The sequence below is a fragment of the Pholis gunnellus genome (assembly GCF_910591455.1).
Source record: "Pholis gunnellus genome assembly, chromosome: 22".
Classification (NCBI taxonomy): domain Eukaryota; kingdom Metazoa; phylum Chordata; class Actinopteri; order Perciformes; family Pholidae; genus Pholis; species Pholis gunnellus.
Genome location: NC_136549.1, coordinates 10,139,641 through 10,165,447, shown reverse-complemented (window position 1 = coordinate 10,165,447; position 25,807 = coordinate 10,139,641). Strand labels below are relative to the sequence as shown.

General features: G+C 42.1%; 2 protein-coding genes across 3 annotated transcripts; both read right to left on the bottom strand.

Annotated features, from left to right (window-relative positions):
- Positions 1-856: 856 nt before the first annotated feature.
- On the bottom strand, positions 857-10,661 carry pkp2 (plakophilin 2). 2 transcript variants are annotated; one of them, XM_079184178.1, is made up of 13 exons: positions 10,396-10,661; positions 9,053-9,123; positions 7,384-8,003; positions 7,123-7,261; positions 6,213-6,420; positions 5,908-6,085; positions 4,943-5,060; positions 4,479-4,640; positions 3,553-3,729; positions 2,840-2,993; positions 2,484-2,676; positions 2,248-2,335; positions 857-1,618 (listed from the first exon to the last, which is right to left on the bottom strand). In XM_079184178.1, exons 1-13 carry the CDS (start codon positions 10,586-10,588, stop codon positions 1,556-1,558), a joined length of 2,364 nt encoding a protein of 787 aa, XP_079040304.1. In that variant the 5' UTR covers positions 10,589-10,661; the 3' UTR covers positions 857-1,555. The 2 variants fall into 2 exon arrangements, with proteins under 2 accessions (XP_079040304.1, XP_079040305.1); XM_079184179.1 differs by having other exon boundaries at positions 3,553-3,726.
- A 1,363-nt stretch (positions 10,662-12,024) lies between these two features.
- nudt4b (nudix (nucleoside diphosphate linked moiety X)-type motif 4b) lies at positions 12,025-24,578 on the bottom strand. Its single transcript, XM_079184075.1, has 5 exons — positions 24,120-24,578; positions 17,664-17,774; positions 16,336-16,380; positions 16,017-16,104; positions 12,025-15,260 (listed from the first exon to the last, which is right to left on the bottom strand). Exons 1-5 carry the CDS (start codon positions 24,213-24,215, stop codon positions 15,040-15,042), a joined length of 561 nt encoding a protein of 186 aa, XP_079040201.1. The 5' UTR covers positions 24,216-24,578; the 3' UTR covers positions 12,025-15,039.
- Positions 24,579-25,807: the final 1,229 nt, after the last annotated feature.

Genomic DNA, 25,807 nt, shown 5'->3' with positions numbered 1-25,807 from the left:
AATCACTGATACAAAGCTGTAATTGCCTGCTTCGTTAATTTGATTTAGAAAATTCAACCACCGCCTGAAATCAAGTGAGGGCTTTATAGATTTCCCAGTTGGGATTGGCTTCATTAGACAAAAAGGTCTCTGGGAGCATTTGCCCTTTTTAAATCAAAAGTGTCTGAGCAAGACCACCAAGGCTCCGAGGATGAGAGTCCTATCCGTTCCTGTGAGCTGGGACTTCTACACATGCTCACCTGTATTTCATTATCAATTTCTGTCACACACAATTTCTGATCTTAGTCCAGTGTATCATTGCATCATTCTGTGCCCCCGCCCCCCCTTCATCTGTACCGCAGTGCAGCTCTTGCCAGGTCCCTGCAAGGTTAACGCTGCTTCAGGGCCTCAAAGTCACAGAGACGGGCCTGACGGGTGCGTGTACACACCAAACATCAGATGTCTGAGGCTCTTAAACATTCCTCATCTCCTACAATAACAGTTTTCATCTTGTCCTTGCACTGCAAGTCAAGTTATTTATATATATATATATATATATATAATATTGATAGTTTTTGATAAATGAGGCAACCTTTTCACGGATATTTCTTTCTCTGAACCTTTAGCATCTAGGGATGTTTCCAGTATATTAATAGACTTTGCAAAACAGTCATTCGTCATCAAATAACGCCTAACCAGTGAGTGACCTTTTTTTTCCGCACTCATTATAAAGTTAAGAGTGATTTATTAGGGGAAAAGAATTTACTGCACATAATAAAACAGTTCTTCTACTTCTTTTTTTTTTTTATAGCTTTTGCTACTGAACAAAGTTTACTGAACATAGAACACAATAAATAAGTTTCATTCAAAACAGTTTATTCGTCAGAGGATTCAAATCAGACGGCAGGAAATCAGCTTGTTTTTGATGTGTGTGTTACAGTAGGACATCATTCTATTCAAAAAACACATTTTAAATACATTTATTCATTAAAACAGGTTTGACAGAAATAAGGCTGTTGATTTGATTTTCATCCTTCACAATTACTTTAGTGTGAATGTTTGAATATCTTTATTGTGGTTCTTGTTGCTCAATTACTGTGTCGCCTGAAATGCTAAAATAAACCAAAACACACAAAACTGTTTTCTCAACTGTTGAGCTTCCACTGCAGTAAACAAACTACACACTCATAAAGAAATGCATTCAGTTTCATGAGAGAAACGTTGCATTTTCAGGAAAGGTTTCTACATTCATCTGTCAGTTTTTCTAACAATGAGGCATTAAGACAGTGGCCAGAAGAAGCATCTGATGTATCTAATGAGGAATGTCAACAAAACAAAACAAAATGTATTGTGTCAGCAGGTTTATTGTTCTGTTAATCGTTACCTTAATAGAACATCCCGCTCTTGTACAACTTTAAAGCCCTTTCATGGGACCTTTAAGGGAAATGTAGGAATATTGTCTGCAGCATTGGAAAAAAAACACAGGCGGCCCATTACAGGAGGAAGAGTGAGGCAACCAATGATTGTTGCCCTTATTGTAAACAGGTGCAGCTTGAGTTTGCTCTTCGGCTCAGTCTCATCTGGAGTTCACAGCCTTTGTTGTCCTCGCATTAATGAAATCCGCTTTCCTGTAGCCGCACTGTTGAGAGACAAAGTGGGGATTATGGACACTATATCTATGTTGTAGTGCAGAGGTTTTTAAATCCAATATGTATTGAATTTGTTTCACATTGGTGCCCCCCAGTGGCAGTATAGAAAGACACTGTGGCAACAACAGACCCATAACAGATGACTGATGTGTTTTTGTTAATGAATAATAGAGACTGTTCACTGTGAGCACCCTTTACGATGTAACGTATCAATGTTGAATGGATCAATGTTTACGTTGTGTGTGATCTGCTGTACACAAATGAACAGCAGGTAGTGGCTTCAGCTAAAGCATCAAGCAAGTTAAACATGAAAAAGCTAATTAAATTCCATACAGACCTAAAGCAAAATCATTTCACCAGCACTATCTGTGCCGTGACACTCGCAAAGACTGAAAACGTTCATTAAAGCTTCTAATGCTGGACTCATAAACAGTGCGGAGCAAAAAGATGAAAATCAAAAGAGGCTGCAAGAACACATGCGGATAGGATGGCAACATGTTGTGAGCAGTGTGTGAAAAGATGTTCCAGCTGTGCTCGCTCACTGTGTGCAGGGTGGTTGTCCTTTTAAGAAAGCATGTGTTGTACTGTAATGTGCTGCATGGATATAGTAGGAACACACCTTCTTGTAGGCTCCATGGAGATCACTGTGTTTCCACATGGTGTGCAGCAAGACGCATGCAGCCTGACCCGCTCTGGTTGGTCCATAACTAGGACATTAAAAGTTCAAATAAAAAAAATGTTAAGAGACTCTTTGCTTCTTGGTGCCGATGGGAGGTGGTCCTCATACATTAGTCATAACTCATACAGTGATAATAATCAAACAGGAAATGATTCCTAAGGTGAGCGCAGACTAACCCGTTGTCCTTGCTGCTGATGTTGATGATCTTTTTGAGGGCTCCCTGGTTGACGATGGCTTTGACGTGCTGCGCGTCACTCTGACTCAGGTTATTCAGGGTGTGACACAGAGAAGCCGTCACCTCGGTCGGCAGGTCGGTGCCGGTGTCGTCGTTGGGTAGCATCGCGACTACCTCTGGCAACACCTGCTTCACTTCAGGAGGAGGAAACAAATGGGAAAGTGTGCGAAATCAGAAGGTGCGGCTCGGGGTCCAAAGTGAGACAAAGCGGTCGGCAATCAAATTCTCGGTGGAAGAAAATAACGGGGTTGATATTAAAATACTTAAAGTATCTCAGTTTGTAATGGAAACAGTTACCGATGTCAGGGTGCAGTTCCTGGTAGCGCGAGAGGTTTTTGACTAAAGATATGGCCATCCTCTTCACATTACTCTCTCCCTCCTCTAACATCTTCCTGACATGCTGAAGGCCATTTTCCCGTTGAACAATAGTGAAGGCGATGGCTTCAGTCACCTGTCAGGCCACAGAGAAATGTATCAAATGTGTCACTTTGAATTGTATTCATACACATAATAACGATTGATTTATGTTGCTGATAAAAGGTTTGCTTACATCGATATTTTTTGTACACAGGAGTAAACGATCATTTTTTTTAAATCTACAATTCTACAGAAACATCTACTTGTCACAGAAACACTCATTGTGCCTTTTTAAAATAAGTTACTTGATAATACAATTTGTAATGAACTACATCCACAAGTTTTGGATTCTTCCATCACTTGAATTCCTCCATAATCGAGTGCTGAAATGTTTTCTCAAGTTATTGACGAATATCACTTCAATTTAGTTTCATTCCTCAGTCACAATGGCATGTCATCCACAGACCAGGTAGATAAAATACAGTATATTGTTTACTTAATCGGTAGGACAGGTGCGACCCCACTAACATTTCTCAATAGCAGAGTGTGGAGGGTATCAGGCTGTGTGACCCGTGTACACATCTGTGTTGTTTTTCTCTTCACAGAACAAACCTCTAAATAGAAACAGAAAGTTCACATCCGTCCAGTCTTACCGCTCCGTTCCCAGCTGTGATGTTCTGCAGGGCTCCGGTGACAGCCTCCTGTGTGTTGTGACGCACACTGCGGGCCAACAGTGACAAGTACATGCGGATAGTGATGGCACTCCACAGCCACTCGATGCCTCGGGGGTTAGCCTTCTCCTCCAGCAGGGGGCACTGTCGCTCCAACTGCTGGGAAGAAACAGTTGATTTCTTATCACCGGGTTCAACAAGAGGCGGCTATTATGCAGCAGGTTAACAATAACTGATTTACGTCATTTCTTTTGTCTTGTGTTTTTTCTTCTTCCATCTCTTATTGTGCATTTTAAGTTTGCTTAACCAGGAAGAGGCTGAGCATTAATGCCATTTTGCAGCATCATCATGCTGTAATTTCACATCATCATAAAGAATTGACTCTGTCCGATGCAGTCACTGAGCAGCTGCAATGCAGAGGATTGTTTAAGGGGTCTGATTGACATGCAAAGACTTGTGAGGAGTGTTTCATTAAATCAAAAGTTTTATAGTTTTGATGCATATTCTTGATGTGTGTATACAGTATGTAGTTGGTGATAATTCTCTCTGGGGTTCTGACTACGGGCGATTCCTTTTATATTACACGCAGTCATTTGATATGTTGTTAATGTTAAAATGTTGATTTAGATTAGCTTTAATGAAGCATTGCGACAACAAGTTTATCACAGCAGGTATTTCTGCTGGTCGCGCAGAGACCCACTCGACAGAGCAGGAATGTAAAATGTATCCTTTGCTCTGATGTTTGTCTCCCCGCTCATAATATAAGAGAAAGATAAATATGATCGGCTGCTGAGACGATGTTTTATGGGGGATTAAACCTGCAGCAGTCTTCACAGAATATTGCTCTCAAATATCGTACCGTAGAAAAACATCTTATGTATCGTAAATATGGATTATTTGGATTATACCTCTGTGATCTTGGCACTGCGATAAGAAAAGCAGCCAACAGCCTTCTGCTGGGGAGCCAAGTTTTGTCGAGAATTTCGAAGATCCAAGGTGTACTTCTTGGGAAGCTCGGCCTCGACCTGATAAGACAGGTTGTGAAGGATGCAGACGCAGTTCTCTGTGGACTTCAGAGCAGATATAGAGATAAATATCAAATTAAATACAGTATGGCAGGCTGTTAAATCACGGAGATACAACATACTGAAACTTGAATGGGAGTAATACGTAGAGTTCAAGCAATTTTGCGTTGCAAATTGGTTCCAGGTTTCCATTAACTATTTATGTTTGGATTTTGGAGTATATGCACTACAGAACAGAAAAGAAGTATGGGTCACAAAGTAAAGTATTTTAAGTCGCACTACAAATCAAACTGCGGAGGAGTCCGTTGTGAGCATTTTCTCTGGAATGGTACTCATTATCATTTCACCTTATCATCGGTTTTATAGTCAGCTATGGCTCCGCGGATGTAGTAGACCAGAGAGTCAATAAAGTTCTCACACTCCCTCATTGCTTTCCTGCCATCTGGACCAGCAGAGCTCAGATTTCTGGAAGCAAAAACAGTCAAAACAATATAGGTAATGTGATGTGTGTGTGTGTGTGTGTTTCAATCAGATACACAGTTTTCATTCCCACTGAACCATATTAGAAAAGTCCCACATTATATCGAAACAAATAAAAGTCCCCTTCTGTCAACCGCATAATTGTAAAAAGTCAACGGATGCACTGTTTATGGATCGCAGGACTTTCCAAAGCCAGTAGCAATCATGACAAATAACAAAAAAAAATGTTCATGTAATCCAACTTCCCAAGGAAAATACAACAATTAACATTCTGACTCCGCACAATATGTTCTTTGTGCGGCGATGAAATATAAATTGAAGAGGAACTCATCATTTTTCTCATCCACAGGGACCTCAAAAGGCTGGGGAACATGCTTAGGAGAACTTGATAACCAGCGAGGACTGAGTGATCTCAGTGCAGCCGAGCAGAGAGAGGAGAGAGCTCGATGAATAATTCAGCCCTTCACTCATTTGACCCGGTCGCCTAGGGAGCAGCGAGTCTGATATCTCCTGCTTGGTAAACACAGAGATGATCTAAACGCCTTAGTCTCAGACCACATCAGATAACTTATGATTTAACACAATGTCATGTAGAGAGAATGTATCAAAAATAGGATTGTGACTTTTTATTTTTTGACTATGCTTCATGAGATATTTGTGGTTGAAAATGAAATAACTTGACAACTATTGGTCATTTCAATTTGTTCAATACTTTGGTTTGTGACTAAATACCTGCAAAAGTAATGCCATTGCCATCGGCCTCAGCAGTGCTATTTAGCAAATGCTCGCAATAGCTGAGCATCTGCTTTCAAAGATAACAAAAGGAGCCTACCGTAGGCAGCCAGTGGCATTGTGGAAAGCATCGGCGTCAGCTAGGAGCTCGTCTTTTGGGTTCTCGCCCTCAAAAATGCCAGAACTGGGTATCAGAACTGACTGGGTGAGAACCAACAAGGCCTCTTTGGAGAGACACTCCTTCAAAAGGTCATGAGAGGAGAGGTTCCACAAAAGACCTAGGAGTGACATGGAAATACACTTTATAAAAAGGCAAAGACATTTATCTCAAAATGTTACGGTCTGACAGCTTCTATACACAGTAAAAAAAAAAAAAATACTTTATGTATATATTAAAAAACTGACCAGTAAGTTCTCGTCTGGTCTCCAAATTACGGCTGCTCTTCAGTGTACGCAAAACGGTGGCCAGGCCATCGTTTTCCTTCACCTCCATCTTGTTTTCGCTGCTCTGGTAAACAACATTGCGTAGAGCACCGGCGGAGACACACTGCACCACCTCATTGTCGTTGCACAGGAGCTGCAAGAGCTTTCCAATCCCGCGGAGATAGTACACCTGGAAACAAGATTGACCGATTCAATCGACATACAGACGCAGAATCTACGCGATTATTATCAGCACATGAAAGGGCTGATATCCTTTTCAAAGCCATAGCCAAATTAGCTATTCTATTGGTCCTGCTTAACCCTCCCTGTCTGTATGTATAACCCCATTCACGGCGTCTAAGGGAGAACTTTGCCAGATATAATGTTGTGGGGTTGGGCTGAGAGGAAGAAATGCTTAAAAATATATATTTTCAAATCAGGTTTGGACCAAAGTATTTTGTACTTAGTTTAAAACACGTTTGGATATAAACGGATAGTAGGATTTCACACAACTTATTAAAGGCTTTCATTGTCTTTAGGCAGTAATTGTGACACTGTGGTTCAGATCCTAACCCTCCACATCTCGCCTCATTATCTTGTCTCGTCTGTCGTGGGGTACTAGTTTGAGCTTGAGCAGAGTCGGCTGACGCACAAAGCTCCAATGTTCTACAAATGAAGATAATTTAGATTTTTGGTGCGATACTAAAACAGAAAATGTCAAACACACAGGCGTCACGTTACCATTGCCAACAAACGTGTTATAATGCTTGTTACTGTAACAGTGACTCTGTGAGAAATTGGTACATTTAAACTGTACCAAAAAAAGAGGCACAGGGGCTTCAAAAACGCGAATGCTACTGAAAAGTCATACAATGCACATGAGTAAACAAACCATCTTTTTAGCATCAGCGCTCTTGAGACATTGACTCTGTATGTGGCTGGCTGCAGAGATCAGCGTGTCCTCGTCATCCTGGGTAAGCAGGTTCACGGCCCTCTCCAACGTCATCTCCGGAGGATTGACCTCTGACTGCCTGTGTGAGAAGACAGAGTGAAAATGCTCCATCCGCAAATGTCTCAAAATACGCTTCTTGGCAAGAAGATGCAAGAATATGTCAAAAATATTAACTGAAGAGAAACAAACACACAAGCTTACAGTCTCGTGATATTCCGAGCATGTATCTGCTGAATGGGGACTTCTGCTTCCATCTGCCTCCCCATGTCCACCTCCACGCTGGTGACCGAGGGCGGGTATGAATTCATTCTGCGGATCCCCTCCCTCCTGACCTGAGCCAACCAGGACAAGCCCTCCTCGGGCGGGATAGCGCCAAGCATCTTATCACCACTTTGTCTCTGCACGGTGCGTTTCTCCTGTTTGACGATAGTCTGGTTGTTACTCCAGCGGGAGCCGTGATCACCACTTTGCTGAAACGCTGCGTTCGCAATCACAGGCTGCGTCGCCGCCGTCTGTCTGAGTGACCTCCGATAGAGGGTCCCGCGGGCAGATGTGGACGCGAGCGGCCGCGTGCGGCGGGGCGCATCTGAGAAGGCATAGCGATGAAATGAATCAGAACCAAGCGAGTGGTCCAGCATAGTGCTCGCCCTGTGTGTCTGTCTGTGTCCTGGATGGGTGTACATCCCATAGCGGGAGGCACTATGATTGAAGCGAATGCGTGGTAACTCTGGGCTCGGTGGTGGAGACACTTCCACCCTCCTCGATGGTCCCCGCACATTGTTGCTTGATAGAGAGCGGTGGGTGAGGCCCAATCCATTTACCTGTGAAAAGAAAACACAATCCACACTTTAATACTTGTTTATTCTGCTGGTACTCTCACTTTAAATTCAAATGAGAGGACTTCAAATTCAAATGGCAGAGTAGTCCAACTTGCACAGTGTTGCACTCTAGTTTACTGTACAAAAGGTCATTATGATCCCTGTAAAGAGTCAAAATGTATTAATTAGTTATTGAGTTATATAATGTACCAATGCCTACTGTGACTGTGCTGTATCACAAAAATGTGCATTATATGAACAATGTTATAATGTAGTTATACCGGGAAACTATAATGTAGTTTCCTCATTTAAATAATGTGCAATAGACAAGATAATTCTTTTAGGATATGCAGTAAGAACATTTGGCTATATCTATATTGAGCCCTGAAACAGACAAAAATGTGACTGAATCCATCGAAAATATTGTTGTAAACAGAAGTAAGAAATATAAAGCTTTTTACTTTTATATTTTTCCTTTAACCTCCAATCAGTTGGTAAAAAATGCAAAATGCTTTTCTTTTTTTTTTCTTTACTGCTGATCAGTTTATAAATTACGTGAATATATTTCATTAATTGATTTGTGGTTAAGGGAAAAAATACCCTTTTTATTTGACCACTAATCAGTTGACAAAATCAATGAGAACTTATTTTATTTCGCCAGTTTCAGGGCTCCGTACACCTTGAGCTGACACTTAAAAGTCACAAATTAACTAGGAAGTCAAGCTGAATGTAGGAACACAGTGATTCATTCAAGAGGGCAGGAAGCTCTGAATATAAAGCAGCAGCAGACCATTTGACTACATTCAAATTACAGCACACTACGTCCATGCAGTTCTTTTACAATGGACAGGTAAAACAATTCAAAGAGAGGACATCCTAAATAAGTAGCCGAAGGAAGTGGCTGCACTTGATGGCTATCTGTCACAGAATTAAGAGTTTATCAGCTGAAAAGGACAATAAGATTGCATGTACCTTTTAGTGACACATAGAGAAGATGATAAATGCCATTAAATTGTTTGTTTGTGCATTAATGAGTAAAGAGAATGAGGTACCTTCATGTTTGATAAAAGTCCATCGGTACCATCAAAGCTCTTTGCCGTGTTTTTCTGTAAATGGACACTACCTGAAACAAGTTGAGGAGGTTTTGTTAGAGGGCACCGTTTCACACTAATTACCTAAAACGCATGGCAACACTAATACTTCCTCGGATCAGGGAGATGACTCCTGGACTAGCTGCCTAAAATACTAAAGTGCAGTACTCTTAGTGTTGCTAGTGTCATCAATGTTGTCTTGAAAATTACTTTTGGTTGATGACTGACTAGATTTCATAGCTGACCCACCCACATACTTAATTAGGCTACCAATACATAATAAATAATGTACACAACTCAGTGGAAACCAGGCCAGTGTATATTAAATATATATAGGCCAATATATTATACATTATTCAATTCAAGCTCTGTCTGCTGTCACATCCATCTCCCTTTATGTGTATGAATGAAACTGCAGAAACCTGTTGGACAAGCAGACAATGCGGAATGCATTACAAAATGATAGTAGACTATCAAGGCTACACACACAGAGCGTATATCTCCTGGATCGAGATGGACACTTATAGGGTTTGGTATCTAAGTGGGGATGAGGACCCGTTAAGAGGGTCACAAGAGAATAATAATAATGATAATATTAATAATAACACATTTTATTTGTATAGGGCTTTAAAGGGTACTCAAAGGCCCTTTAAATGGTAAAGACAGAAACAATACAAGCAGTAACAAGGCAGAGAGATGACATAACAGTAATAAACAAAACAAAAACATACATAACTAGCATCACAGGTTAACAGCAGATTTAAATCGGTTAAATGATTAACAGGACCGGAAAGATGAAAAAGTTTTGTTCTGCTACTCAAATCTTTATACAGCTCACCTCTTCAGACTTTACTAGTTACAATGTAACAATCAAATGAAGCAATCCGAGAGGTGCAGCTGAACTTCCCGCAACTCAGAAACACATTCAACCAGTGCCAATGGGTTAGAAGCAGACACTGCTTCATTCAAAGAGGTCACACCAGCCTCAAAATGGTGGAATATTGTAAAATAATATGGTTTAATTGTCTAATACTCTGCTTCCCGAGCTAAAGGTCAAACTGATTTAATTTTAAATAGATATTAATTGTTGTAATTATGAATAGTGGGAGGGAGACATGTGCCACACCCCCTCTATTATTATTATATTTATTATTATCTTGTGACCATCTTAACTTCTTTTTTTAAAGATCCTTTCAGGTGTAGCTTACAAAATGTGTCAAATAGGAGTGGCGTGTCCAGAAATGCCTCTTCGGTGCAATTCAGCCATATACGAGTCATACAAAGATCTCCAAACTGAACCTTACCATTTGACACAGACTTCTTCGCTTTCCGTGCCAGTGTGAGCTGAACCTGCTGGTGAACGCGCACACTCCGCTCATTTGAGCTCGCTGTCGTCGAGGATCTTGAAGTCGGCTCGGCCGGCAGAGCCAGACTGGTGTCATCCAGCACGAGCGAGTATTGCGCAGATAACGCTGATTTAAAGAACTGCTCCTCCATCGTGGACTAACACCCCCCCAAACAAAATCCGTCTATGTCGGTCGTCTTCCCGGATGGGTAGCCAACTGCTTCTGGACTGATGATCAGTCCTGCTTTGTTGTCCCTCGGATCATGAGGTGGGTCGACCTGCCTTGCTGACACCCCGTGGGGCGGGGCTAGAGGCGACGCACCTGAGGTGTCAGGTGTCGCTGCTGGCTGGTGTCGGCTGGTAGTAACTTTTACTCAAGTACTGCATTCATTTCGACTTAATTGTATTTTAATTCAATCTATAATCATACATATTTCACATGTATAGCTTGGTGCTAAACAGTTTAAAATACCGTTTTTAATCAGTAACTTTTGAAAGTAACGTTTGTTGATACAACTTTGTACGTGTTTGGAAGCAGGACCTTCACTTGTAACTAGATTAAATATTACTTTTGAATATTGCTTTCACCTCTATTTGCAATGCATTGCTTCATCATTAACCTTATTTGTCCAAGGCGCACAAAGTTTAACGAGATTATGTGTCAATATTTACTTTAGGTTTTTGGTGGATATTTAGGGGCACAATTTGGAATGTTGCACCTTAGGTGTCAGAAGTTTCCCGGATGATCAGTTTTCAACTCTGGACCTCAGCCCCGCCCTCTTTGGCTTAAGTTGTGAGGGGAGCTGAAGCCTGAAACAGCAGGCATTTCCCACCAGGTGTGTTTTTCCCAAGGAGCCAATCTGTCTTTACACAAGTTGTGACATTTTATAGACCCAACTGCTGCCAGACATGTATAATAGAGTCTATTTAAATTAAAGGCCTCCACATTTGCACTTTGTACTGTTGACACTAATATGAGTAGCTGTTTGGCCTTATCAACTTCTGTTCAATTCAATTACATTAAGATATTATGTTGTGTTTAATTATACTACTTCCAAACAAAACTGGATTATTTTTGTGTCCGTGTGATTGTGGATAAAATGCAGATTTAGTTTAGGGACATCCAGCATTCAAGAATGATCGTCTGAGAAAGTATAGGAGTCTTCTGAGGGGCCCTGCGAATCTAGTCCCAGACTCAAAATGTCATCTGATATCATGCAAACTGTCTGAGCCAAAAATGTCAGCCAATAAGCGCGTATCATAACAGATGCCAATCGCTGCTGAGAACAGGGGGGTGTGGGTGGGAAGTGGCACACATCGCTACCCTGGGGCCCTATAGCAGGTTCATCTAGTCATGACTCCGAAGCTATTGAAACGCTGAACCTTTGAAGATTTTGTTTTCCTTAATTTAAACATAATGGCTCATCGGCTGCTGGGTCTGGCATTGACAGGTCTTATTTTTCTACTTCTAGAAGCCACTAGAATCATTTGCCAACGAACGATCCTCGACTCTCGTGACAGTTTTGCCTCATAGACGGCACAGTTGATTAAAATAAATGAGAATTCAACAACAGCTACAATACGATTTTTTCCCCTTTTTAATGCAATCTTGTCTCAAAAACAATCTTTCCAGTCTACGTCATCAAATCCCTTTCACCTTAAACTTTTCTGTGCATAATATTCGTGACAAAACGGTGAGAAAGCTTAAGTTTGCTCTGAGTAAAATGCTCTGGTTACATCCATGTGACATTACAACGTGTTCAGCAGACAATCAAGCTGTTCAAATCCACCGTGCATTTAGTGGACGCTTGCTTCCAGGCCGTCTTGCTTTTTTTTTTTGTACATGAGCACATACATTTCATTTGTGGGACTCTTATCCCGACTCTCATGCTTTACTCATAACAGGAGCGTTCTCAGATCAGCATAGACCATCGAGATGAATGGGTTTATGTTAAATTTATGTTATTTTGATTCTAGTGAAGTCTTATATGCTCAGCTACGTGACAAGTGGAATTCAAACACAGTATGGGGGTAAAACAAATAATACGTGCCTGTGGTTCCTTAAGTCTTAATTTCAACAATGAAGGATTTCAATCTCTAAATGATTATATTCTGAAATTACAATTTTTAAGATCATTATTCTTTTTCACAAAGCAGTTGGCCAGAAATGATATGTATATTATAACATTACAAATTTTCCCACCCAACACTTTTTGCAATTTGGCACATCATATTTCACGTTCATCAACACACACACACACACACGCACACGCACACAAAGGCTTGAGGTGGCTGGAGTCCTAACGTTACCAATCGAACAAGGCTGATAGTTGATGGAACTTGAATCGGTGTTTTAAAGCTTTCGATATTGCAGACTTTTGAAGCATACATCGAGGTCACATGGGAAAACTTAAACCAGTGTTAAACAGTACGTGTTCATTACAGTTGAATCAAGAATAAAATAAACATCTGTCTTTTTTTTCATCATCTTACCAAAGCTTCCAAAACACTCCCCTGATCAGACTGTCTGATTTCATTTTCCCCCCAAAAAAATGATTTAAAAAAAACCCCATTTCATAATTTATGTCTATACTCAGTCTTGTGCATCTGACGCACACAAGTTGATTAGCAAGATGCTATATACATTTTCTTAAAAAGAAGGAAAAAAAACTGAATTTATCTCCAGATCCAGTCTGTTGTTTTTTGTTCCAAGTTAACTTCGCTACCGTCCTCACAAAGACCGATTTCACCAGATCGTGATTTAGAACGGATTCATTCAACCTCCCACCAGCCAACGTGTACATCCTAAACCCGTGGCACATCGTCATCGATACAAATATACTGTACATACTGTTCTCAGTGGGTTTTCTACACGTTGGTTTTATCCTGCCATTTGTAGGCCTACATTGTTAAAAAATATATAAAATATTCAGAGAAATTGTACAGGTACATTCAGGTTAAAAACACAGTTAAATGTTTCTCTTCAAAGCTATTTACAGGTTCTCTGTACGGTTTCCAGTATTCATTCAGCGGTCAACACAGGAGTGAGTGGGCGTCTCTTTTCAGTGACAACGGGTTATATGAACAGAAAATAACTGCCAATTTGAGCCTTTTTTTCTTTGGATTTCTGTCTTCATATTTAAAATGTAGATGTCATTGTAGACTATTTCTGATAGACGGTTTTAGCCTTTAACGATATATAGTCGAGAGGCAGACGGGATCCATGAGAGAGAGAGAGCGCGAGACGGGGATGACCTAGAGCCAAAGTATGCGTCTTAGACCCCACCATGCACCCAAAATCATGACGAAATATTGATATTAAAACCGCATTAAAAGCTATGATGGGCATTTTTCACAATTTATGAAAGTTTATACTCTAGACCAAATCATTATAAGATTAACCAAGAAAATAATCCAAGGTTAATCCATAAATAAAATAATTAGTCGCAGCCCAAAGTGCTAGTAATGTTAGTTAGTAGCAGATGGTAGAAAAAAAACAATCATATCGTACATGGAAATGATGTCATTCGGTGGTGTGTTTTACCAAATGAGACATGATAAAAACGCAAACATTAATTCAAAGAGCAGTCAACCATGATTATTGTCGTTTAAGAGTTGAGATAAACTCATCTGACCCTATAGCAGCACTTCAAACCGAAGGAAAAGACTTTACACCAGTAAGTAGTTTCACTTCAAAAAACGTGGGAAACAGTAACACTGGCACGTGGCTTTGAACAGACAACGGTCCAGTTTGTTGTATCGGTCAAGGTTAGTGGAGACGTAACGTCTGTGGGCACTGGCTGCAGTTTAACTAGGAACACAGCAGTGTTTTGTCAAAGGATATCGAACACGACGGCGCGACTCCGATCCAGTTTACTGAGGCGTCAACTCACTGACAGTTGGCGCTATCCTGACAGATAATACGTCTGACCTTTGACCCTCGACCCTGGCATTGACGACCACAAGCCATTTCTGGCACGACATTTTCTATTTAATTTAGTTTGTTTTTAATTGTGTAAAATATCTTTTCTCTATTTTTAACATTATGATCAAATGAACTTTAGTTTGGAATATGTCATTAATTGATGATTACACGGTGTAAAGAGAATCCGACCTACATTAACAGCAGAGGAAAACCTTGAAACATATCAGTGCTCTGGTGTCTCATCCCCGCATGGATGTGCTCCGGGGTCAATTACTCTTTTATTGACTAGAAAGCATTTCCATTCTGCTAAAAAAAAAAAAAAAATAGACCATTAGTGAGAGAAAAAACAACCCAAATAACAACATTCATACAAAGTTTCTGTAAGGCATTCCTTCACCAGGTCATTCACGCCAGCTGAGTGTGCAGCTTCCTCGGTCTGGTGTTCGCCAGCAAAAGAAAAGTGTTCTTGAGATATTTCACAGTCTTTCTGTCGGAGACGTCTCCTGCCCTGCCACGCGAGTCTTCAACACAGTCCCGGTGATGGCTTTGGTCTGTCCTGCAGCTAAGACTAGAAATGATACATACAGGAGAGCCGCAACTCTGAAAAGTCATTAGATTCATGCAAGACTGTACAGACTTTCAGTGAACCATCCAAGCTGGACAGCGCACGCTGCAGTCCTATCTGCAGGAGGAGCCCAACACATTACCCGTCGAGGGCGAGGTCGCGGTGGCGCTGTAATGGGGGTAGTTGTCGTTGGGCGGCGGGCTCGGGAGGATGGAGTTTCCGTTGGTCGGGGAGCAGCTGAGCTGGAGCCTCCGCAGGTACTCGGCGTGGACGGGTTTGTGGATCTGCAGCACTTTGATGGCCTCGTCCACGGTGAACCACTCCCTCTTACGACCTGCAGGGGGAGACAGAGCACAATGTATGAGTTAAAAGGGCGCTTTTAAATGTTGGGTGTTCCCATAATTAGAGAGCCGTAACATAAAAATGATATCCCTCATTCCTATACAGAAGATACACGAGACACTTTTGTCCTCTTGCATTGTACCAAAGCCATTTATTCTAGTACATATACAATAAAGCTCAAGGAAATCATGAGCTTCAACATGTTACTCTCGCTTTTCTAGAATAGGAAGAAATGGTAAAAGGAAACTGGGAAACGTAATGCGACGCAGAGCTGAAGCATTGTGCAGCAAGCTACCACAACACAGTATTTCAATTGTATCCTCAGCTAATTGGTCCGTTTGGTTAGCAAGATTAATTAAAGCAAGGTGAAGGTATTGAGGATCACAGACGTACATAAATGCTCTAATATGCACACGAAAACATGGCATATATACCGACATATGTGCATTAATATGGTCCAACATAGTGGATGTAGCAGGCTCTGGTTTACACTGACGGGTAGAGGATGCACATAAAGCAAGGCTGGTGTCCAGGCTACTGTCAGCTGTGATGAACTACAGCTCAGAACCACCGCAGCTACGACCGGTGGCCTAGATTTATAGACACCTGTGGTCACTGCATACCCCAATGCCCATATAGTCTCCATGCACTATACTGGCCTCAGTGTACTGGAAAAAAGGTGAGCTCGATGAAAGACACACACCACAGCATCGGCAGACATTCAGGGGAAGGTGAAGGGAACCTGTACCTATGTTGACGGAGTCTTCCCAGGCCTCCAGTGTTTCTGTCACAGTCAGCACGTACACATACGTCCGGTGCTTCCGATCCTGGTTTTGCTTGCAAGGGAAAGAAACTGAATATTTAATGATCATACAAAAGCATGTGTAAACGTGCATGTTTCCCTTGTCAACACTATTCTAAACAAAACATATTACACAGAAGTTATATATTGCATGATAAAAACATTTTTTAAAAAAGAAGATGGGAATTTGTGCATCTAATACCCTTTAATGTGCGGTTGCATTGGTACAATAAACTGAAAGTAAGATAAAGCCGTGTAAGCTTACCTCAAACACGCCGAGCAGACGTCCTAGCTTGCCCTTCACACCGGCCTGAAGAATAAATGAAGAATATTTTTTTTTAGAATTTTAGTTTTTCCCCCTTCTGGCTCTGGCGCACGGAACAAAGACAGCAAAGGACATTTCTTTGTGTGATTTTCTTAAAATTTTGAGGGCACTCTATTCACTCCCAAATGAATAGAGGGTGGAAACATTAGAGAAGCAGTGTTCAAACAACAGACTATATTCTGTGGCAAAACAATGGGTATTGTGTATTACATATCAATGTTTAAAGGGCTCTATGTACTGAGCTCCACGGTAACCTCCCAGGCTTTGTTTGGATGTATTGCTTGACGAACAATTACCAAAACAAAAACAAAAAAAATAAATCCTTGCAAAGAGTTCATTTTTGTCCTCTGTGGCCTCACAGCTGCTTCTATATAGGTTTGTCAGCCTCTTAAAAAAGGTATAATCATTTCTATATGGAATTTATCTACACTAGTTGAGGCCTTCAGGAAGGACTTAAAGTAATTCTAATAATAGGTACCATTATCAATCCTTGGTAATGTCCCTTGGCATGGAATAAACAAACCTGGCTCAAAACCTGAATGACTATTATTGCGGAAATGTAATTATGTCCCCTTCACAACACATCATAGTTGCTTAATTAATTCACAGGAATTAAATTACTGCCAGGACATATGACATCTGTGCTTTCCCCCCTCAGCATACTTCACAAGTGTCACTGTGTCGCACCGATGTGTCCGGCGGGTTGCGTCCGCGAATGCACAGGAATCCAACGAGGAGCCAAGTTTAGACCGCTGACGTGGCTGAGGACACAAGGTTCTCAACCAGAGGGACCTCTGGAATACCAGCACATTCTCCGTTCACCCAGCTACTGACACCGTGTTCCGTCACAAATCTCACCCGCAGCATGCGCACCGCAGCCAACCGCTTGAACCCTGCCACCTCTGCTTCTGTTTTTTTTTTACTGGTAACGGACAACTGCAGTGACGTGACAGAGTCGTGTGAATGTGCATTCAAGACATTTTAGCAGGATTTTTTTATTTAAAAAAAAATGATAAATGTCTTTTCTATGTCCTCAGCCGTCATTTCAAATGGCCTTTGAGCAAATACAGACCCAGAATCAATTCTTTGCTTCTTTTAATACCGGTTATATAACCGACGGGTGTTGTTTTGGATGCAGGTTAACCTTAAACGCAGTAAAAAAGGGGGCTATGTTTGTTGTTGTTCAACCATCGACGAAGACTTCCTCTACACCGCACAAGAAGAGCTCACTTAGTCTTAAGAAACAATTTATTCTTGAGTCTATTCACCTCCTCAAACACCTCTCGCACCGCGGCACCACACGGCTCCTCCTCTGGCTCCATCCCACCCCCGGGGACGATCCACTGTTCCGGGTGCCGACTGCTGCTGACCAGCAGAACCTGGAACAGAAAGAAAAAAATGTAAATTCCTTTATTTTACTTTCAGATTGAGCTTTAGATACAGAAATCCATGTCACATCATAAGGAAGCAAGAAGTCCCTGTCGTTTCTGAGACTTAAACACAGAAACTGCAGATTGAAATGAGACATGACCCTTGACCCCTTTGACTCAAGTCTCAAAGACAGACAGCTGATGATTGGTGCTGCCGCTGCTATTTATTCTCTGTTGCTGTAGACAGGATCCTAAATCCACCACAGCCTTCGTCGCTTCAAATATTTGATCCTGACATGGTGTGGATGGTCTTCTGAGTGAGACTAATACATGAGAACGATACAAACATGGTACTTTACTTTCAACTGGTAATTTCAATTACTGTAAAATATCACACACAAAAGAAGTTAGCTCACTCTAACTCGCACATATGGAGGCATTTGGGGGACCTTAGCATGTACCCGTTCACCTGCTTTCACCCACTTTTTTTTTTCTAGGCTGGTTAAAGCTCAATCAAAGCTGAGTGAATGTTGAGGCGGTTCCAACACACACACTGAGCCCGGCAAACAATGCATGTAAACCAAGTATGAGCCTGCTCAAATTCTGCGAGTGCTTCCCTAAGCGGCCTGCGGAGCTTGAATTACACTACAGTTGCAGTGTGCGCGGATATGCACGGATCAGATGAGTCCGTGTCTGCATTTTCTAGCAGTATCCATATAGCAACCACAACAGACAGACGCACACCTGCTGTAAACATTACCACATTTGCATGGAGCAATTTGCTCATCCAGGACCGGGATCGTAGTGATATGAACAGCTGATTCAGGTGCAGAGCCTTAAGTGGTTCATTTATTTGTGATTCAACTGGATGTTCTGAATGTTACAGCTTGTGGTTGTCAGTGAAGAAATCATTCTATCATACACAATAATCAGTGAAGGTAAATATGCATGCATTAAAGGGAGAAAAGGTGTGGTAAACAGCTCGTACAACATGGTGACATGTACCTCTGCCACCATATCATCCAGTAATGGATGGACTCAGCCTGTCACTTAATCCCAACTCAGTTGTCATATATATCTTCCCTTACATTCTCTGATGGGATTGTGGCTGCAGCTACAGCTACCGGCGGCATTCCGAGTGCTCTGCTGAGGGCCGGGGGCCAAACCAATTGGACGGCGAATGCTTGGGGCTTTGACAGCGAGTGGTCGGCTGCCATCTTTCTCACATTCATCCAACCCAGCCACCTGCTTGTTCCCAGACTACGTCATCGGGGATGAAGGGCAGTGGGGTAGCTATCCATGTCAAGCGTGCCGGTGTGGATTAGGCGCATGCACGCTCCGCAAACATTTCCTGATGTACGTGATGTACATGATGTACGTGATGTACGTGTACGTCGGATGTAGCGTACAGTAAGGGACGTGTGTTAGAGGAAGGGGCATTTACACTAACAGTACAAACGGAGATGGGGCAGAACATGACGCCTGTAAAAAAAAAAAATAAATAAATATAAAAAGGTGCCAAGTTGAACCTTGTAACCTGCTTGAGTGAGGCTCTTTGATGAGCTAAAACAAAGTGAACTTTTGTCCTTTTAATGACGATGTGAGATTTTATTTTCACATCTTTTTGAACGTGAACGTCACCTGCAGAAAGTCTGTTTCCATACAGGCTATTATTGGAGGGATGTACTTCCATGCGGCATGGGCTATTTCAGTGATATGACATGATAGAATATCTATTCTTTGTGTTTTGGGTGTGTTTGAGGCCAACCCCCGCTTGTCTGAGTGCAGCCAGAAAGGCTTAAATTGGAGCTCACTGGTGTCAACTTGTCCTCAGTCTAACGTGTGAGATGTATACAAAACAAAAGCTACAGAGCTTATGGGACACCGAGGACAAACAAGGATTTGTGCTCCGGTTGTTCCATTTTTATCTTCTCCATGTTGTCCCACGAGGAATACAGCACAGGCCACGTTTAGTTTTCTTTTAATACATTTAGGAATGTAGAGCACAGAATCAACATATTACAAACGGTGTATAATTAAGAAGTCGTTCCTTCACATGTGCATCTGAGCCGAATACAGTTCATAAGAGGGAGCAGCAGGGGTTTGGTGTTGCCTTTAAGCTTTGCAAAAAGGACACGCCAGCGGGACGAGACATTCGTCATCGCAACAGAACCAAGCCTGCAAGCTTCTGTTCATCTCTCCAAGCACCACGACGCTCGGACAAGTTGAAAGAAATCCAGTGAATTCCCTGAAAATGCTAGTATTTCAAGTTCATTCACTATCCGTTTCAACCATTTCTACTTTTAGCTGAACCGTTTAAACCAATCTGCTCACTTGTTAACTACTCGTCAAGCGCTCACAATCTTAACATGTCGTGTTCAGGTGTTACAGCGGACTTCATTTGTGGATAGATTTACTTTTCGACAAATCTTTCCAAAGAAACCGCTGATTGGGAGTCACTGACCAAGAAGAACAACAAGAAGACTTCACATGTTCTGACTTTTCCTATAACTTGGGACAAACTGGGGGGGGGGGCAGACTACATAGGCCACAGTTAAAAGGGTGAACAAAATAACTCACACGGTCATGAAACATATAGGCTGACAGCTGAACTCGGAGCACAGAAACACACTTATATTAGGAAAGAGGGGCAGGGAGAAGAAGAAACCCCAGAGGGAACGCTGCAGTGTTTCCCAGGGACATTTCACTGGTTTGCAACTCGTATCACTTCCCAGGGACCTCCAGTGTGGAACAGGAACGAGGGCAAATTCTGAGGTAACATGCAGTAAATCTCCTCTGGGGTAATAAAACCCCCCCGCTGTGGACGAATGCCAGACTCACCTGGCGTTAACTAACCGTTCTCTCATCCAAAAATCTGTTGTATAGTCTCGTAACTGATTTAAAAGAGGATCAGTCACTCCTAACTTAATATCATAATTTCAGATATGTGAACTACCACTGGTAGTAAAACACAAGCTATGACAGCGACTCCTCTGGCCTGGCCTCAAGCAGGGACAGCAGGCAGGGATATTCTGGAGGACATCAACACCTCCGCCTCCTCCCCGAGGCGGACGGCCTGGAGCAGTCAAATAAAAGAAGGCCCTTGAATGCCGGGGTGACGGTAGGAGGGAAAGTCTGAGACACTCAAGTGCAGAACCTGTAGTGCTGAGCTATGAAATAGTCGTCACATTATAAAAAATACAATACAAGAGGAGTCGTTATCAGGGACTGTCGGAGGCAAACAGCAGGAGAGGCAAAGAGAGAGAGAAACTGAACACCTAGATTTCTGACTTCCTGCTGAAGAGTCCTCTCACACTGACGACCTCCCCCTCCAATGCCCAGTATGACATCGTTTACAACCTGCTGCAGTACCGTCAACACGCAGCCTCTGGGTCACACATTCATAAACATGGAGGTTACGGTTAAAACTGTTCTCTCGATCGGATCTTTTCACCTTACTCCAAATTATGCAAGAACTCGTGACATTATATGAAGATTATTTTAACAAAGCCTCAACACTGCCAAGCACAGTTTGTTGCACTTTAGAGTCGTTTCCAAATCGTGAAAACAAACAACTAAATGTGAACGGTTCAAATCAAGATTGGCAACAGTTAACATGACGGACACCTGGGGGAAGTGGAAACAAGCTGACAATATTAAGTTGATGTGTCGTGTTTCTGTGCGGTCCAATATTTACTCTTCTTTCAGCTGAGTTTTGGTCTCCACCAAACGCCCAAAGTGACATTTTTGGCCCTTAAGCCGCTAAATGCTCCACTGTGTTCATCTGTTAGCTGCTAACGTCATCTGTCATTGGTCTCTAGAGCGTTATGAACATATTCATGCCATACAGGTTTACTGTGTTCTTACTGCAATCTGATTATTTCTGCACAGCAGTCAGGTGAGAATGTTGTGATGAAATCATTTCTCAGAAATACACGCCCACACATGTGTGGCTATAAGTGTGTAACATCGATTCAGAATAACTGTAGATAAAGCAGGGGGATGTGTTATGGAACCATAAAGTTGACTTGTTTAAATTTGCATTAAATGTACAAACGAGCAGGCTTCTAGGGCTAGTTATTTAACTCAGGGTTTCTGCAACCGACCACTGCACTATTATGACGTACGATAATTAAAGAAGCTCTCTTGGCACACAGGCCCCAAGCAACTCGCATGCTGTTAATTTACCCAGGTGCCCTCCTCAGTTATCACTGGCATCCCTCTGCACTGTGAGGTTCCTGTTTTTCCCTGGTTGGGAGTTTAATTGCTGTCACACAGAACCTCTCCCTGAGGGCTCAGCTTTCGCCTTTCCTCTCCGAAACAAAACAGTCCAACAAGCATGTAGGGCTCTCATTTCACCTCCTGTGTCTAGGAACTGATTGTATATGTATCAGGCATGTGTTTAAGGAGAGTTTTGACGACACAAAGCTCCACATCTCCAACTTCTTTATACGTAAAATGGCCATTGTTGACGAACCCAGAATCATAATCACCAGATTGGTTCTCATATTTCAGGCAGTGCCATCCATACGATTGCATGATTAGACATGCCTGTCAAAGCCGGAATATCCTGAGGGTGATGGTCACACCTACACGCTTCTCTTGTCACAGAACATTCTCTGACTGTCCTCGCCTGCGATTGAAATTCATGAGAAAAGAATCACAATGCACAAACAAATTCTGAAGAAAATTGTGCAAGAACGCAGTAGTACAAGTTCTGTGTAAGAGAACAGACATACGTGTGTGTGTGTGCATGCGTGCGTGCGTGCGTGTGTGTGTGTGACTCTTCCAATCTGTGTGTCGTACAGCTAAACACAGGAGGGCTCAGGCAGAGCTCTCTGTGCCAGTCCTGGGACACCAGACTGGGCCGCTTCGACTGTATATTGTGTAACAGTTTGTTTATGCAAAGCTCAAAGAGGAGGCTAAATTTAGACATGAGAGAATATGCCACAAAAGCAGAGATATGGTCCTGATATTTGGACATATATGATAGACATATGCATGCATGACTATTATTAGTTAGTTTTAAGGGAACCAGTACAAACAGCTTTAACTTGAAAGAGTCATGTATATTAATAAAGGCTCTCTGGATAAGAATATGTCTATAGTGAGTCTGAATGCAGTCACAGGGAGGGGGGGGGGGGGCACCCAGCTGCATTCGGACCTGTCTCTCTATAGTCACCCTTCTTAACAAATCTTAATATAAGGGGGGCAAAAAGAAAACCAGAATAATTTAGTAAAATTGTGTGTCCATTTTCAGACTAATATTGACTCACTTAGAATAAACCTTTATAAAGGTGATTCTATTTACTTTGTTAATGTTCTGTAGTTTTTGTACTGTTTTGCATATTTGATACGAGTCACTGTCAATATTATTGTTCGTGTGTGTGTAAATAACAAAGACAGTGACTAACCCAACACACTTGTAATAGCCTATCACAGCTTGTGTGTTTTAAATTAGGTTTGGGGTGGACAAACACTGCTCTTACGGCACGGAAATCCGCTTGAACGTGGATCAACTATATTGTATATCACCTAGAAAAGTCTTTAAGACACAACAATACAAGTCTGCAACTCCATATCCATTATTTACATAGCGAGGGCCCCTTTAAATCCTCATCCACATAATTGCTACGCAGCTGCCCGCTCAAGGCCGGTGGGATGCAGCATAATCATGAATGGCCACTGCCTGGACCCTCCCTGTCGTGATATTAAATGTGGTCAAGTGACGCGACGGTTTATAGATATATTTAATAATAGACTCGAGGCCCTCATTCTTAACTCCTCTCTCAACCCACGCCGACGTAAACCCCCAAAATTAAAGGGAAAGGTGCAACAGAGTGCCTCGCCCCCTCCGTGTTAGCCACCTCAAGCTACGAGCAAGCTAACCGGAAGTAGAGCGAATCGGTCTTCAAAATAAGAGCTTTGCGTCAACTCAATAGAGTTTCGAATGAGCTATCGATCGGGTGTTTTGTTTTGAAATGTGTCCCCGTTGTCGTTTGTTATTAGTGGTACATACTTTGACAACAGCCTTTTCCCCCCTTTCTTTACGCGCTCCTCAAACTAGCCTAAACTGGATGGCCCAAGGCGCATCAACAGCAGCAGCAGCACGGAAACACAAACCAAAATAGTGGCATTGTGACAGACAGAAAACAGTGTTAACGCAGCTACACCTAGAAGCTGGCGCCACACGTCTAAACCCATGTGTAATATTACATATCATTTTCGATTTGGTTCATAATCACCCCTGCGCTGTTTGAATGACTGGGTGCAGACAGGGGATGACTAGGCCACGAAGTCATACACAACCCCTGCATATTGTTCATGTGGTTCAGTTTCTGCGGAACCTCTTACCTCTTCCTCACGTTCATTCTTGAAGCACAGACATGCTGCTCGTTTCTTGAAGCCCTCGACGTCGTATGTCCTGGTCTGGTTCGGTTTGAGCTTCATTGTGGATTTATTCTGCCTCCTTTTAGATAACAAACAAAAAAAAAAACAGGCAACAACAGAGAGCAAACGGTCCAGCGAGTTAACAGCAGAGCCGCCGCATCGCTGCTGCTCTCTGCATCGGTGGTCCGAGATGGTCAGTAATGAGGAGGAGGAGGAGGGGGCTGCTGGAGAGATCCCAACCGGGGTACCCGTCAGGCTATCCTGGATTTATGGTTTCCTCATACAATCTGTGGAAGATGAAGTCAAAGCTCTAGCTGCTGCCTGTGATTTCCAGTCGGCAGTGCGTGTGAAGTCCCGCAGGCAGAGATCTTATGTAGTCTACAGCCTACACAGCACAGCCCTGCTCTGGTCCCATTTGCGCACGGCCGCTGACTCAGTACAATGAACAGGCAGACTGGAGTTTTAGATATACAGATCACTCCTCTGAGGCAGGAATGAGCTCATTGGTTGGGTTAGTCTCGGTGGGCGGAGCTACACTTCTGGTCACAGAAGCGATAATAAACAAATGCGTAATTTGCGCTGATCTCCACCGGACTGGTGCTGCAGAGCATGGGACCATTTGACAAGTAGACCTGTTTCAGAGTGGGGGGGGGTCACCTATGACGACTATTTAATGATCTTTCATTTAGGACTGTTCTGTGCTTGGTGCAATATCTACAATAACTTGTCATGACACCAAATATATAGGATCTCAAATCATTTTGAGAAGAAAAAACATATATTTTAAATAGACTACATAGATGCTACATAGGATTTTTAGTAAAGCGAAAAAGTCAGTCACTCTAGATCAGGATTACTCACTCAACTTGCTTATTAAAAGTCCCATAACTCATCTTTCTTTCTTTGAAATTCTTTTTTTTTAAAACAAGCTCTATTTTGATGCTTTTTATGCACTGTTAAAAGGTACAAAAAAATCACATTGAGAATCAATTTACTTTCCTTTTGAGTTAGAAAAAGGAATGGCGGGGGCCACTCGGCCAGCACTCACTCACTGCTCTGGACCCAAGACTCCGATCAGAACACATCGAGGAAGAATAAGGAGAACATTATTTTTCAAAATGTCACAAAAGCATTTTAAAAGCATTAAGCCTCAGACTCAGCGACAGGAAAGCTATGGTGTTACATAAAGTTTTTATTCAAACTGGTTGCTTAAACTCCAATGTTTCTTGTAACACCTCCTGGATTCTTCAGTATTTTGGGGGTGTTTTAAGTCAAATATCCTGCGCTCCATGTTTAATAGTTCATGGGATAGTTACATCTTATCAAGCGTGTTGGGAAATCAGTCACTCCCATCACTCATTGAATTTACATCATAACTGTGGTCATTTTTGTTTTCTGAGCGCGTCAGTCCCAATCTGTCTGGGAAAAAACGTATTTACACAATAATTTAGGTTAATGCTCAAATTTGGAATAAAATATTTGAGGTTTGCGGTAAAGTGTGTGCTTTAAGGGTTACAGCTACAGCGCTGTATTGCAGCCTGTTTTAGGGGGAGTTGTCACTGTGAATAAGCACCACTCCTAACTGCTCCCCCTGACTAAACACATTAGAGTAAAACCTGTCTCAACTCATATCTGATGGCGCTCCCATGTTG

Coding starts and splice junctions, on each gene's coding strand:
- pkp2 (XM_079184178.1), bottom strand. CDS start 10,588: ATGGAGGAGCAGTTCTTTAAATCAGCGTTATCTGCGCAATACTCGCTC. Junction 6,421..7,122: donor GCGCTGATGCTAAAAAGATG/GTTTGTTTACTC, acceptor TCTTGTTTCCAG/GTGTACTATCTCCGCGGGAT. Junction 1,619..2,247: donor TCCATGGAGCCTACAAGAAG/GTGTGTTCCTAC, acceptor GTCTCTCAACAG/TGCGGCTACAGGAAAGCGGA.
- nudt4b (XM_079184075.1), bottom strand. CDS start 24,215: ATGAAGCTCAAACCGAACCAGACCAGGACATACGACGTCGAGGGCTTC. Junction 17,775..24,119: donor AGAATGAACGTGAGGAAGAG/GTAAGAGGTTCC, acceptor TTTCTGTTCCAG/GTTCTGCTGGTCAGCAGCAG. Junction 16,381..17,663: donor TGCGAGAGGTGTTTGAGGAG/GTGAATAGACTC, acceptor TTTATTCTTCAG/GCCGGTGTGAAGGGCAAGCT.